This window comes from Balaenoptera physalus (assembly GCF_965194825.1).
Source record: "Balaenoptera physalus genome assembly, chromosome: 21".
NCBI lineage: Eukaryota > Metazoa > Chordata > Mammalia > Artiodactyla > Balaenopteridae > Balaenoptera > Balaenoptera physalus.
This window is the reverse complement of record NC_138902.1, coordinates 26,915,874-26,930,904: the sequence shown is the minus strand read 5'-3', so window position 1 is coordinate 26,930,904 and position 15,031 is coordinate 26,915,874. Positions and strand designations below refer to the sequence as shown.

At 42.3% G+C, this 15,031-nt stretch overlaps 3 protein-coding genes across 7 annotated transcripts in view; 1 reads left to right on the top strand and 2 right to left on the bottom strand.

Annotated features, from left to right (window-relative positions):
• Positions 1-282, bottom strand: part of ZDHHC2 (zDHHC palmitoyltransferase 2) — a 68,285-nt gene extending 68,003 nt beyond the window's left edge. For both annotated transcript variants that reach the window (XM_082444529.1, XM_082444530.1), the window contains exon 1: positions 23-282. In XM_082444529.1, the coding sequence (XP_082300655.1) occupies positions 23-149 (127 nt within the window). In that variant the 5' untranslated portion in view covers positions 150-282. The remainder of the gene's footprint in view (positions 1-22) is intronic.
• Positions 283-3,145: 2,863 nt separating this feature from the next.
• On the top strand, positions 3,146-12,505 carry LOC309651650 (uncharacterized protein). 2 transcript variants are annotated; one of them, XM_082444550.1, is made up of 4 exons: positions 3,146-3,269; positions 9,702-9,785; positions 10,443-10,569; positions 10,881-12,505. In XM_082444550.1, the coding sequence occupies exons 2-4, from the start codon at positions 9,717-9,719 to the stop codon at positions 11,015-11,017; spliced, it is 333 nt and encodes a 110-aa protein (XP_082300676.1). In that variant the 5' UTR covers positions 3,146-3,269; positions 9,702-9,716; the 3' UTR covers positions 11,018-12,505. The 2 variants fall into 2 exon arrangements, with proteins under 2 accessions (XP_082300676.1, XP_082300675.1); XM_082444549.1 differs by lacking the exon at positions 3,146-3,269 and adding an exon at positions 8,328-8,442.
• Positions 5,167-15,031, bottom strand: part of MICU3 (mitochondrial calcium uptake family member 3) — a 117,355-nt gene continuing 107,490 nt past the window's right edge. The window contains exons 16-18 of one of the 3 annotated variants that reach the window (XR_014258266.1): positions 14,935-15,028; positions 8,254-8,321; positions 5,167-6,430 (exon numbers count right to left, since the gene is read on the bottom strand). The gene's annotated coding sequence lies outside the window, so the exon portion shown is untranslated. Of the gene's footprint in view, positions 8,322-14,934; positions 15,029-15,031 lie in introns of all 3 variants that reach the window. The other 2 variants (XR_014258265.1, XR_014258267.1) reach the window with 2 other exon arrangements.

The window sequence follows — 15,031 nt, the reverse complement described above, 5'->3', positions numbered from 1 at the left end:
GCGCGGGCGGGCGCGCACTCACCTATGCACAGCTGGATGGCGTAGGCGTAGTAGGACCAGCCGAGCAGGAGGCTGATGAACACCACGGGGATCCAGTACAGCACCCGCCGGCACCGCCGCCTGACGCTGCCCGGGCCCGAGGGCGCCATCTTCCAGCCGCATCCACCTGCCCAGCTCCGCCGCCGCCGCCGCCGCCGCCCGCGGGCCTGGCTCCGGGGCTGGCTGGCCGCGCCCGGCGTCCCCGGCGGGACGGGCCCGGGGGCGGCGGCCGGTTGCGCCGCGGCCACTGCCGCCGCCGTGGCGCTAACTCCCCATCCCGCAGCCCCGAGCCGGCGCCGCGGACTCCCGACTCCTCCGTCCGGCGGAGGCGGTGGCTGCGAGAGGAGGGCGCGGAGGCGGCGGAGGCGGAGGAGGTTGGGGAGGAGGAGGCGGTGGGAGCCTCCGCCCCGCCTCCGCGCGTCCCTCCCGCGCCCCAGCCCCCCCGCGGCCGCCTGCCCGGCGCGGCGCGCTGCGCCCTCGGGCGGCCTCTTGCGGTGCTCCGGGACGTCCCCGCTGCGCCCCGGGGCCTCGCGCCCTCGTCGCTGGGCACCTCAGGGGCGCCCGAGGCCGGGAGTGAAGGCGCCCACCTTGGCCCTCCCGCCCCCGGCTTGGCCCCTGGGCTGGGGCGAACGCGCCGGGCAGGGGGCGAGGACCCTTGGCGGCGGACGCGGGCCGCGGAGACGCGCGCGGGGCAGGGCCGGGAGGGGCAGCCCCGGGAGTCGTGCGCACTGACCGGACCCCTCGCCGGCCCCGCGCGGATGGGGCGAGCCGCCACCCCTGGGGATGCGCCTCGACGAAGTCCTTAGGCGCCGAGGCCAACGTCCCTGCCTCCTGCTAGAAAGGGAAGCCTCAACTTGCGGGTCCCGGTCAACAGGCGGGGGGCGGCGAGGGCGGGGCTGGTGCTCCAGACCCGGAGGCTGGCGCGAGCGGCCGGGGCGCCTTTTGCACGCGGCGTTTTGGGGGGACGCGGGAATGCACCACCAAGAGGGGCTGCGGGGCCGAAGTCCGCCGTGCACTGTGCGTGAGGAGGAAGCACCTTGGGTTGTGAATCCAGAGACCACCGGAGTTAGAAACACAAATCATGTGCTCTGAGAATTTGAACTCTTTTAAGCCACTTAGGGATTGTAGGAGCAGCCATCTATCTCCACCAACGCCTCCCGCAAGGCCGGGGCTTCTCTCGGTGTACGCTTTTTTCCTAGCCGGTTCTTCACTACAGTGTTTTCTTTTGTGGTGGCAATTCTCAACTTAGCATACAGCTGGTTCTAAAGTGATTGCTAAAAACCCCGAAAGAATCCTGAAGGTAGTGAGACTGAAGGCCCGGCTTGATGGTTGTTGAAACGGAAAAGAAACGAATGCTTCCGAGATTGTTTTCTTTCTCCTTTCCTCTGATTATGAGCGCACCTGACTCCGCATGGAAGCACCCCAGTAAATGGAGTGTCTCTGAATTATGTGCATAATCATTATATATAATGTGCACGATTTTAACATTAATGAATATATGTGTGTACACCACACAGCAACCATATTGGATGAAATTACTTCGTATTCATCTGTAGAATGAACAGATAAAAAGAAGTACTGGGGCTTCCCCGGTGGCGCAGTGGTTGAGAATCTGCCTGCCAATGCAGGGGACACGGGTTCGAGCCCTGGTCTGGGAAGATCCCACGTGCCGCGGAGCAGCTGGGCCCGTGAGCCACAACTACTGAGCCTGTGCGTCTGGAGCCTGTGCTCCCAACAAGAGAGGCCGCGATAGTGAGAGGCCCGCGCACCGCGATGAAGAGTGGCCCCCGCCTGCCACAACTAAAGAAAGCCCTCGCACAGAAACGAAGACCCAACACAGCCAAAAATAAATAAATTTAAAAAAAAAATACTGATTTTCATAAAGAAATTTAAGCTCTTATGTCTTTGAGATTGTCTTTCTGAGATCATTTCTATCCCAGTGAATCACTGTATATTGGTATAACGCCTTATACCCTTTATGGATATCCTATAGGGTAGGTTAATATAAGAACATAACTTCCTTGGAATCTTCAGCTTTTCCCATGGATATCAAATTTATGCTCCCAGTCCGAAGACTCTAAAAACAAGAAACAAAACTTCGTACCAGGACTGAGATACCTCCACAAAATGAGAAAATGAGTGTTGAAGGTCACTGAAGAATTCTAAGGAATGAAAAGTAAGGGATCAATTTTCCCATACTGGAAACAGTGGAAGAAAACGCAGTGTGCCTCTTTAGATATTAGATGCTATAGCGCCCTGTGCTGCTTCTCTGCAAACAGTCTTACAGGGTCTTGAGATCAGAAATGGAGAACATTCGACAGTTTTCACATATTTTACCCTTTTGGAAGAATATGCAGGTGTAACATCTTTGAAGGAGGATACTTTTTTTTTTTTTTTTTAAATTTTATTTTATTTTTGGCTGCGTTGGGTCTTCGTTGCTGCACGCAGGCTTTTCTCTGGTTGCGGTGAGCGGGGGCTACTCTTTGTTGCGGTGCTCAGGCTTCTCATTGCGGTGGCTTCTCTTGTTGCGGAGCACGGGCTCTAGGCGCGTGGGCTTCAGTAGTTGCGGCATGGGGGCTCAGTAGTTGTGGCTCGCGGGCTCTAGAGTGCAGGCTCAGTAGCTCAGTAGTTGTGGCGCATGGGCTTAGTTGCTCCGCGGCATGTGGGATCTTCCCGGAACAGGGCTTGAACCCATGTCCCCTGCATTGGCAGGCGGATTCTCTACCACTGCGCCACCAGGGAAGCCCCGAGGCTACATTTTTATTACGTATCTAACATGTTATTGTTCATATTTATAATAAATATTTGTGGAATAATCGCAACCTATTTTGAGTCATTTTAAGAGTGCTACTATTACGGAGTTCTCCAAGGGTATCACTCTTACCTAAAAAAAAAAGTCTAGCTCAGGAATGATTGTCTCTAAAGCCACATGATGATAGGATTTAGCTCTGCCTAGGCTCTAATTAGACAGGCATGAGCATGCATGCACAAATGTAAGCTCTTTGGAGGGTAGCCAATCTCTAGATATTAGGCTCTGATGAGAGTGGAAAGGTAACTTTAATTTTTAGGACTAGAGAGCCTTTTGTTGTTGTTGTTGTTGGCTTTATTTAAAGCTGTGCATCAACAAGAATACAATTTGAAGGTCATCAACCGTTAAGAAGAAACTTCACTGGAGACTTACTCTTAAGAGAGAAGTACAGAAGGTTCAACTCACCAATTTTAGATACCCAGTAAGTCATATTATGAACTCCATGTAATAATTTTGATAAAACTGCTACAGCTGTTTATGAAAAAAACGAGTCAGTCATTGCAAAGGAGGGAGAGGGTAACACAAAGGCAAAGAAGAAGGGGATGGCCAGGCAAGCATCAGGGCAGGGGAGCATCTGAGAAGAAGAGCGAGTCCCCCTGACCTGGCCCGCTCAGTCCCTGAGAACCGTAGCTCCGCCCTTACCAGACCTCTGCCTCCATGCTCCACCCACTCAGCAGTTTTATGGAAGTCATTCACTTTTCAAAACCCCTATCATCATACCCTGACCCCCACATAGGAAACAATCTTTCTCTTCTCCAGTCAAGATCTACTTTGAAATAGTCCCCAGATTCTTCAGTCCCCAAACCTCAAATCTGTCTTGCCATCCCGGTTAATACTCCAAATCTTCCTCCTACTTCCAGATCCAGGTTAAAAATGTTTACTTATTGCCTTTCATAGTATGAATCAAGAATAGCCTGAACCAAGCCCAGGGAGCCCCTGGACCCAGCCTGTCTCTGGGGAGCCTGGACCTCCATTCATGCTGCCTATCGCAACTTCATCTCATCTTTTCAGCCATACCACCTTAGAGCGGTCTGAAAAAAATACCGATAGATCCTCTTTCATTGTTTTCTTAAACTAAGCTTATCACTCTTTCGGGGGGGGGGGGGGAAATCCCTTTAGAAGTCAGAAGTCCATGACATCAAGGACTCCAGTGTTAATTTGCATTTTCGTAATAGTGGCCAAGATATTCTCTGTGGGACCTTAATAGTATGCCCAATCCACGCATCGTTTCTGGACACAAGTAACATAAAAGCAGTCTTAGTGAACTTGGTTTAGGGAATGTGGTTCAAAGTGCTGCTAAGATACACTTTGGTTCTCAGAGATTTATAGTTTGCAGTCAACCTGGCGTGGAATGGAATGGAATATAATGGAAGAGAATTTCAAAGTCCTAAGGATTATCTGGTGGATTGGGTTAAAACGTTAGGAAAACAGTAAAGTGGGAAAAGCTCTGGCAAACCTTGCCTTTCAAGCCCTGTGGGATCTCTGTGGTAGTGTTAATAGCATCTTGCCACTAGGCGGCAGGCGCACACCAAGCGGTGCAGCTCTCCTGACATCTTTCTGTAGAGATTTCGATAGAATCAGCCACTAGTTTAACCAAGCCCATTATAAATTATGAATTATAACTTCATGACCAATTATATATACTTATAACTAATTATAATTATATTTATACAATTTTATGCTATAATTTAGTGGCTAATGACGAATAAAAACCATATTCAGAAAATTGAAAAGAATGCAAATTGCTCTGTTTCTGCTTCCACTTCTTTACAGTTTGCACGAAGGTTAATCTCTTTAGAAATAAAATTGGAACTTTTCATTTAAATGAGTGCTTTTGCCTACACCGACCCCCCCCGTCCCTTGCCCCTACGTGGGGAGAAAGCAGAATCTATGAACCTGAAAGGTGAGCAGATATTTCCTCTCCATGGACTGACAGGATCTTTAAGTGGTGACACAAACGGCAAAAGTTCAATTAAAGATGATGAGAAGTGGCCACTGTGGGGTGGAGAGTTCAATGGCCAGCAGAGAGTGACCAAGGGCAGCAGAGTCCTGCAGTGTGGTGGCGAGCGTCCAGCAATGTCAAGGCCAGCAATGGCATCCTAGGAGACTGTTCTCAGTGGCAGGCCCTTGGCCAGGCATCAGCTTCCTCTGTGTCAGCTCAAGCTCGATTCTCCAGGCTTCCGGTTGATTCTGTGGGGTGTATACATACTGGCAAAGACATTTTTTGTGTAAGTCCACTGGCATTGACTTGTGTTTGCAACAAAGAACTTTGACTGGAACAGAATTTTAATTTCATTCAGCATCCCATTTCTTTAAAATTTTATTTATTTATTTATTTATTTATGGCTGTGTTGGGTCTTCGTTTCTGTGCGAGGGCTTTCTCTAGTTGCGGCAAGTGGGGGCCACTCTTCATCGCGGTGCGTGGGCCTCTCACTATCGCGGCCTCTCTTGTTGCGGAGCACAGGCTCCAGACGCACAGGCTCAGCAATTGTGGCTCACGGGCCTAGTCGCTCCGTGGCATGTGGGATCTTCCCAGACCAGGGCTCGAACCCATGTCCCCTGCATTGGCAGGCAGATTCTCAACCACTGCGCCACCAGGGAAGACCAGCATCCCATTTCTTAAAGGGTCATGGAGACCGAGGCATTATGAGAAATAGGGATACAGGAATTTGGGGACAGAGGAGCCAACTTGGTGCCTTCAAATTGCGCTCTGCAGACCTGCACTGTCCAGTAAGTACCACTAGCCACGTATGGCTTTTCAAATTTAAATTAAAATTAATTAAAGTAAAATAAAATAATTCCATTTCCTTAGTTGCAGCAGCCCATTTCAAGTGCTCAGAGCCACATGTGGCTAGTGGCTACCGTACTGGACAGTGAAAATCTAGAACATTTCCGTCATCACAGAAGGTTCCGTTGGACAGAGCTGACTAATCTTGTCTGAATAATCATGAGGCAAGCTCTATATTTATAATCGCAAGAAACAAAAAAATTGCCTCTCTAATTAGATCTCTACTGTTTTACAGAAACCAAAAAAAAAAAAAAAAATGAGAGGTAATAGGAAGTTAAAGACACTTTTAGGTTAATAGTATTAGGAGCTTTCTTCCTTTGAAGACAAGAATCTAAAGAGTCAGGAGCCATACTAAAGGGACAAGAGGTCACACTATAGATTCTTCAACCTGAGGTTTATATACAAATAATTACTTGCAAAGGATATGCAAGGAGAAACATATTACAATACTTCACTCAAATTCCTATCCATAAAGCTAAATCTTGGGTTTAGCTTTTCATCCGATAGTGCTTGATACAGCCTTATTCTGGGATAACTCCAGCCTTTGAGCACAGGATCGCCTGTCTTCATCCAGTGGCCGTCAGGACACTTTCTGTTCTGTTGGTTGAGCAGATAATCACTGGGGGACCGGAAGAATAATTGCTTATATTCAGCTCTGTTTCTGTCAAGCTGTAGGCCAGATTAGTCATGCTGGATTTTCTGTATGGCAGATGTGGGAGGAGGTGGAATTAATATGTCTTGCCCAGTGGTTTGTAGAAACTCACACTGGCTCTGGTTCAAGACACTCTTTTGTCCTGCAAAAAAAAAAAAAAAAAAAAATGAAAGAAAGAGAAAAAAATATATACAATGTTTAATATTAATAAGTATTTCCAAGTGTTGTCAAAGACTTTAAATGTAACTTAGAGATCAAGCTAACATTGCAATTTGTTACTGTAGAAGGGAAAGAAAAAAATCTTACCAGGGTTTTCTCAGGCCTTACAAAGAGCAGGGAAAATGCAGAATAAATATTTAATGATGACATTTAATGAAAAAGTATGTTGGCTTCAGATTTGTAGTAGAAAAAAAATTTTTGATTATCAGGGATTCTTCCATCAGCTAGAATGTATTCAGTGTAAGCTATGTCTTATACCTCAGAGTCTTTGAGTCTACAATTATTTTCAAGTGATACTCGGACACTGTGGATTCTGAATTTCTTTGGACTGTTTCACTGGTTGCTAAAACCTTTCTCCATTTGCTTATATTTCAGTCTTTTTGATAATGGGTCATGCTATGAAATGCTAGATTGGCAGTGGAATATCAGTAACCTTTATATCTGGAATATGAGACAACATGGGTTTTTTGTTTTTCAAACACTCTATATAGTGGTTGAAGGTTCAAAATCCAAATGATTAGAGGTTTTGGATTTTATGCTTTAAACCAAATAATGGGTTTGGGTAATAAATTTTCATTCTTTTAAGCTTTCCCTTGAACTCCTTAAAATAGTAACGATAACAGTTTTAATTCCCAAGAAGTGGAAAAGATTTGACAGCTTGGAATAGCTACCTTGTGATTTGTTGGAAAGTATGTTAATTTAATAATAATGCAGAAATTATGCAGGTTTAAAATATTTTGAATGGATGTAAGAGGTAAATTGGACTTTATACACGATGTGATAATGAAACTTCTACAGTGGTAAAGATAGTTACCTATAGAAATTTATAACTACTCTTTAACTAGCAGGAATATGAATATACATACTTGAATGCAAAGTCCAGTGACTTTAACGTTAAAAGCATCAGTGTTCCATTATTTGTTAAATAGAGAGCACTGCAATGACTTATACTGCCTCCAACACTGGAATAAAATATCTAGTTTGGCTAAAAGTACTAATTAATTTTTTCTATAGAAAGGTCAGTTATAACTATAATCATTAGAAAACAGCTAAAGTTTCCAATATATTTATAAAATTTAAAAATCATAGATCTGTTGAGTCTCCTTAAATATCACTAGTGGCTTTAAAAGATAAAGTCTTTAATAAATCCATTCATTCATCCATTGAATAAATTTTGTTGACTTCCTGTTAACATTTATGATAGGTGATGGTTGCATGGTGAGCAAAAACCAAACCGAATTAAACCCAACCCAATAAGGGGCTTGCCTTGGTGAAATTCATGGTCCAGCTAAAAGGAAATGTCCACTTCTACATCTCTTCCTTGAATGGGAATAAATTTATCAGGAGGGTCACTGGTGTATCATTGAAAATGTCCTTCTGGTTTGTGTACATCTGTCTATACTAATATAAAACCTGGTATAAGATATGTATGAACAGATGCAAGAATCAGTTTGAATTGCCATGATCTAAAATGCAGGCAGTGTGTTTGTGTCTAAAAGTGTAAATGTCCATAACTAGTGTGATATCTGGACATCTTTATGTAAACAGTTTGATGCCAACATGTATATTCCTCAAACATTGTCGATATACATTTTTAGTATAAAGGTATAAATTGTATGTAAGAGCTTTGGAATCTTCTCATCAGAGCACCACCCAGCTATTTTAAAATAATCCCCATGTGCTAGATATTTCCATTTGCTCTTCCAGATCCATTTTCTACCCTTCTTTGTGTTATGGGAGGCTCACCTTTTATTGGAAGACTCTTTCCACTCTGGATTCTGGTTGGTTCAATCAGTGGGAGGTGAACAAGTGATCTAGAGAGTCAGAGAATAACATAGGGTTGTTTGTTTCACCTCCCTGAGGCTGATCACTGAAGATCACAGCTTCTGTGAGCTACAGACACTCTTTCCCTTTGCCTCTTCAAGCCAAAGCAGGGTGAGTACCTAACTCCCTAGGGTGTTCAACCATACTCTGTCTCCTTTAATTAAATTCTTCTCAATTAATTACCACTTTCGAGTGTGTCACCTCTTCCCTACCTCTTCCGTCAGTAATATAACCCCTCACAAGTCTATCTATAAATCTGAGCACAGTCTATTTTTTGCTACACAGGAAAAAAAATACATAAATGCCTACTGAATCCTTATTTATAAAGTCAGTATTATCTTTAATTCTCTTTTAAAATAAAAAAATCATAACAGAATTATACATTACAGAACAATTCATAAAAAAATTTTGGAAACAGCTACATAACAGAAAATTTGAAAACAGAGAAAAATAAACCTCGCATGATTTCACCATTGTTGTTATTTTGGTATGTTTCTATCTGGTCTCTTTTTTGTGCATATTTTTTCAATGTACAATTTTCTGTTCTCTCATAAAGATTTCATCACAGACGTTTTTCATGTTACTATACAGGTTTCAGAATAACTTTAAATAGTTGTACAATATTCTATTCTGTAGAAGTACTGTAATTCATCAAACCATTCCTCTATTGCTGGATATTTAGTTGTGTTTTTTAATTTTTCATTGGTATAACATAATGTAAATAGCTTGGTTCACATAGCATTCCCTTATATTTTATTGTTTTCTTTGGATACAGTCCCAGAGATAAAATTAAAGAGTTAAAGTTTGAAAAAGTTATGCAGCTGTAGTGATTTTTTAAAAATGTCTACAAATTCTTTGATAACTCCTCATTTCGAGAAGTGGAGGTTAATTCTCCTCCCCTTGAGTGTGGACTGGACTTAGTGACTTATGTCTAATGAATAGAATAAAGCAGGATTGATGGTGGATAACTTCAAAAACTAGGTAAAGGGACTTCCCTGGTGGCGCAGTGGTTAAGAATCCGCCTGCCAATGCAGGGGATATGGGTTCGAGCCCTGGTCCAGGAAGATCCCACATGCCGCAGAGCAACTAAGCCCGTGAGCCACAACTACTGAGCCTGGGCTCTAGAGCCAGCGTGAGCTCGCGTGCCACAACTACTGAAGCCCATGCACCCAGGGCCCGTGCTCTGCAACGAGAAGCCACTGCAATGAGAAGCCCACGCACCACAACGAAGAGTAGCCCCTGCTCGCCGCAACTAGAGAAAGCCCACGTGCAGCAATGAAGACCCAACACAGCCAAAAATAAATAAATTTATTAAAAAAAAACAACAACTGGGTAAAAAAGACACTGTGACTTTCTCCTCTCTCTTTCAGATCACTCGCTCTGCTATGTCACGAGCAGCCCTATGGAAGGGCCCTGTACCAAGGGACACAAGCCTCCAGTCAACAGCCATGAGAGTGAGTCTTCTTGGAAGTGGATAGTCTAGCTCTGGGCAAGTCTTCTGTGTCTCAGCAGATATCCAACGTAGAGGAGGTCTGATCTCAAAGAGATCTGTTAGTGTAGCGTTTGTGTAATGGAGAGAACCCCAATAAGATACATAGGAGAGCCACAAAGTTTTAAAGAGAATTATCTTCATAGAAATGGAGCCAGCTCGGACTACCAGGGACAGAGGCAGTACATAATAAAAAGAGGCCTTTGGGATTCCAGACTTCTACAAGTGGAAAACGACTAAGGAAATCACACAGCTGCAAACACGTGCTACCTTTTATGGAAAAGGAAGGATGACTAAGGTGGCAGAACCAAGAGCCCAGAGAATAGATCTAAGAGTCATGGAGAATTATTCCTAGGCAGGAGTAATACTAAATCTTTATCAAGAACTTACAGCATTTTAACATACTTCCAGAAATGCTATCAACCATTGACTCCTTCATTCCTCCAGTTTCCTGCCTTTTAAAGAAGAATGCCTATAATGGCTATGCTATCTCTGTTCCACCAGTGTACAATATATTGTATATTGGTTTTGTGTGTGTCTGTGTGTGTGTGTGTGTGTGTGTGTGTGTATGTGTATGGCAGGGGGAGCAGGTAACTGGTCTTGTTCGTTCACACATTTTCAGGTTGAAAGGAACTGTACTCAGGGACCTGTACTTAAGGACTATACCCAAGGAACTTCATCCATACCAGGAACTGATTTAGATTCTGGAGTTGGAGCTAATGCATTAGACCTTGTGGACCTTGGGAGTGGTGAGTATATTTTGCAGGTGGAAAGAATGTAAATAATTTGTGGCCAGAGGATGGACTGTGGTGGTTTTAAATGTCTCCTCAAATTCTTTGATATTCCTCCCTTCAAGAGGCAGAGTCCAATTCCTCTTCTTGGGAGTGTGGTTGAATTTAATGACGAATTTTTAATAAATAGAATATAGCAGAACCGAGAGAGGGAAACTTTAGAAACTAGGTCATAAAATGGTGCACTGTGCCTCTCTCCTCTATCTTGGATCATTTGTTCTGGGGGAAGTGAGCTGTCGTGTCATGAACACCCCTGTGGGTTGGCCCAGGTGGCAAGGAACAGAGTCCTCCAGCCAAGAGCCACGTGAGTCAGCTTGCTTGGAAGTCCATCCCTCAGTTCCGGCCATGTCTTCAGATGACTACAGTCCTAGCTGTCAGCTTGCTTGGTCATCATGAGGGACCCTGAGCCAGAATCACCCAGCTAAGCTGCTCCTGAATTCCTGACTCTCAGAAATTGTGTGAGATAATAAATGTTTTCTTAGACCACTTCATTTTGGGGTAAATTTGTTATGCAGCCACAACTAATATAGTAGCAAAGAAAATGTTGCTTTGTAGCATTTGTCTAAATAAGGTCAAATATGAGGGGTTTAGTGAGCATACCCATTCCTGATAATCATGGCAAATTATTGCCACTTAAGCTGCATGGAACGAGTTGGTGAGAGACATGGGGAGAACAAAGAGGAAGAGAAAGGAGAGGGGGAAGAAGAGAGGAAAGAAGAAAGAAGGAATAAAAGAGAAAAAGTTAGTAAGAGAGGGACATGGGGAAGGTGACTGTTGTCCTAGTTTACCAGGACAGTCCAATTCGTGGTGCTATCCTGGTGTAATTATGCAGGAGCCCTCTTTCACTTTCAAAAGTGTCCGGGTTTGGATGATAAATTATATGACCCTAGATAGAGGCCAGTACCTCAGCCTTCCCTCCGCCCAGTTTTCTGTCTAATATTCCATCTATCCCCCATGCCTAGTTGACCACAACCTCTCTCCAGTCTGCTCAGAAGCCTTAATTTCTCACCAAACCATAGCCTGTCACTAGTACCTCTTCTAGGAATTAGAAGTCACCTCTGTCCACTTCCCAGTGTTCTTGTATCATGGTAATGAATTCATCACAGCAGTTAAGAGATTGACTCAGGAATTAGGCAAACGTGGGTCTGACTCCTGGTTTGATGCTTAATGGCTATTTGATTTTAAGGGAATTACTTAACTTCTTTAAGCCTCAGATATAAACTGGGAAATACATTAGTATCTACTACCTCATAGGATTGTTGAGGATATTAATGAGATTATGTATAAGAAATGCTTAGCCTCGTGTCCAGCATATAAAGAGAAACTATATGTATAGAGCATATGTATATGTGTATACTGTACTAAGCATTTTATATGCATAATATATATGAGGAATATATGTTAGCTACTGTCAGCATTTACTATCACAGAAGGCAAATTCATTTCATTGAGGCTGAAGCACTTTAGTTGTTGGGATGTGTGTTTTACTAGGAAACTCTCAAGTATGTGAGCGATTGTATTTATTAATTTTAATATTGGAAGGCAGAGACACAGTTTAGGAAATATGTTAAGGAGTAAAGTAAAAGTCAGGCAAAGACTATATTTGTTTTTCAGGCTTGATAGGCCTTACTTTGTTTATTTATTCATTTATTCATAGATTCACCCACTTATTCTTTCAACAGACTTGTAATGGTTATTCACCAGATCCCAGGTCCTATGCTAAGCACAGGATTGAGCAAGGCTTTTCAACAAGAATAAAGCTTTGTTCCCACTTCTTAAAGGAAAATATTACATTAAAAAAATTAAAAAGATGTTTGTGTGGGAATATGAGTGACAAGGGATCTGCAGCCAAATTTAAATACATACATACATATATACGTATACATACATATACATACATCTACATGTATATATACATATACATACGTGTACGTGTATACATATATACATACATGTACATGTATACGTACATATATATACATGTATACATACATATATATATATGTATATGTTTTTCGGGTTGACCGGATTTTATTCTAAATTAGCTTTGAGCAATGGAAGTTATTTTCTGCTATAAAAAGCAATGTATTTTAGTTTTGACTTCTTGGTTTTTTGAAAACTAAGAGTCGGAAAATCCAAATTATGAGAATATATAATCTGGAATGCTGAAGTATCAGCAGAAGGAGCTGACAGAGAGAGAATGTTTTGTTTTAGCTGTAGGCATTCCTCTTTTCTGTTTTTGGAAACAAGAAAAACTAGTAGACAGAAATAGTCCTAGGTACATGGACTATATATTTCGCACGCACAGCATAAACTACTCATTAAAGTTAAGTAGGTGCCCAGAAACCAAGAGAATTTAATAGATGAAGATGGTGACAACTAAAGTAGGAACCGTGTACAGGATAGGGTTAAAGTGCTTAGCCATATCTACCAGAAGAGATTTTAAAAAGATATTTTCTTTTCACTATTTTTAGTCCACTTTAATAATAAGTACCACTTTAAATTTTCAGTAGCCCATGAATTTTTACCTTTGTGTTAATCTTCAAGGTCAAGTTTATGAACATGATTACAAATAAGCAATTCTAAATGAATAGGTCTATTATTTTAGGAATAATAACTAACATTGATTGTGTGTTTGCTAAAGTCAGTACTCTACAAGCAGTTTCCCCTTTAATTCTCCCACCCACCCTAAGACTCAGCTGCTCTGTTACCTCATTTTACATACGAAAAAGCTGAGGTGTGGAAAGTGTAGTAAGAACCTTGCTTAACTGCAAAGGTAGGGAGTGACAGAGCCAGGATCTGAGCTCGGGAAGGCTGACTCAAGAGCCCTTGCTTCAGCATGCTGTTCTGAATGGGTGGGCTAAATGCATTTCACCGGTTTATGCATATTTTCTAATATATCCTTTTTGATATAGTTATATCATCTTGAATTCTGCTTTTAGTCTTTGCTCATCTTCTCAATTCTATGCAAAGATCATTTAACTTTATAATTATGCAAGTCCACATCTGTCTGAATGATACACTGACTCATTCATTTAGTTGAAAGGGTGAAACCAAATCGATTTTTAAAAATACCATAGGAACCTCATTGAAAAATTTCATGAATCACCTTAATGAGAAAATGGTAACAGGATATCAAGTACAGAGAACCTCAGACAATTGCTTTTTGAAAAGTGCTAATCAACCACATATTCATCTTGAATGAAAATGCCTCTCTAGCAAGACACTGTGTGACAACAGCAATTACCGAAGTACCAGATGTGAGAACCATTGCTATGTCTTTTAAAGAATTGTTCCTTACCCTTTTCTTCTGTGTTTGAAGATGATGATTTGCCTACTTATTATTAAGGTGACCAGTATTCTTTCCAGCATTGGGTACATTAAAGCAGCAGAAGGTGACTTTGTTATTTGCTAGTTCTTACTTTTTTTCTCCCCAGCTGTCATTCATTTCCTTCCTTTAATTTGTCCCAAGGTTAGGTTATCTATTACAGTCATTTGCCCATAGCCCACAGCGCAAACCCACAGTTAGGGTATGTTCTGTGTGTCCTTTAAACCCCTGTTTTTATCAAAATACCTTCTGCCTCATGTGAAATTTAAACATGTTATACTATCTTGCTATGATTTATTCTTTATAAATTTACATTCTGCTGGAGTAATAGCTTTACTTTGTATGTTTTTTTAAAAAGTGAAGCTACTTGGAATTTTGTTAAGTAGAGTCCCTAAGTCATATTGTTGATACTCAGGTGGTCAGTTCAGACAGTTCATCGTAAACTGCTCTCTAGACATCAAGTTCTCCTAGGCCTTAATGCTCCACTGTTGCCATACACCTCGGGTATCATAAGCAGCACACTTACCATCTTAGCATTCTTTTCTCTTCTGTTTCTTTCTAACACAAAAACCATTTTCTCCATTATAGTTTTGAGAAAATCAATATCCACTTTCAAGTAGCATAAAATGTTACTCTTTTCTTCCTGTGTTTCTTACCATCCCATGTCTCACCAAACCCACAGACACCCCTGCACATTGGCCCAAATATCCACATTCCAGGGAGGGACCAGCTACATAATTTTTGGAGCCTCGTGCAAAATGAAAATGCAGGGCTCTTTGTCCAGCAGAGCAGGAAAAAGTGCTAAGGTATTAAAATAGAAAACTTTTTCCTTCTTTCATAGTCTCTCTCCCTCAACATGTCATGATGTTTTTAATTTGCTATTTAATGTCATTTTAAGTAACTAAAACTTAAAAATTTTGTTATTAGCATGACTTTCACCATTCATCTTTATATTGTACAATGTCTGTTTAAAGTGCAAATATCAGAGCATTTACCTTCTATGTGAAATCACCAAAATTACCTAATTCGTATTTAATGGCACAGCTTCTGAGAATGCTTCTGAGGCATCTTGAGTCAGACTCAGGAAGGCTG

Bases quoted from the DNA above. Each gene is read 5' to 3' on its own strand.
- LOC309651650 (XM_082444550.1), top strand. From the start codon at position 9,717: ATGTCACGAGCAGCCCTATGGAAGGGCCCTGTACCAAGGGACACAAGC. The intron at 9,786-10,442 runs GTGAGTCTTCTT...ACACATTTTCAG, and splicing joins TCCAGTCAACAGCCATGAGA to GTTGAAAGGAACTGTACTCA. The intron at 10,570-10,880 runs GTGAGTATATTT...GGGTTGGCCCAG, and splicing joins CCTTGTGGACCTTGGGAGTG to GTGGCAAGGAACAGAGTCCT.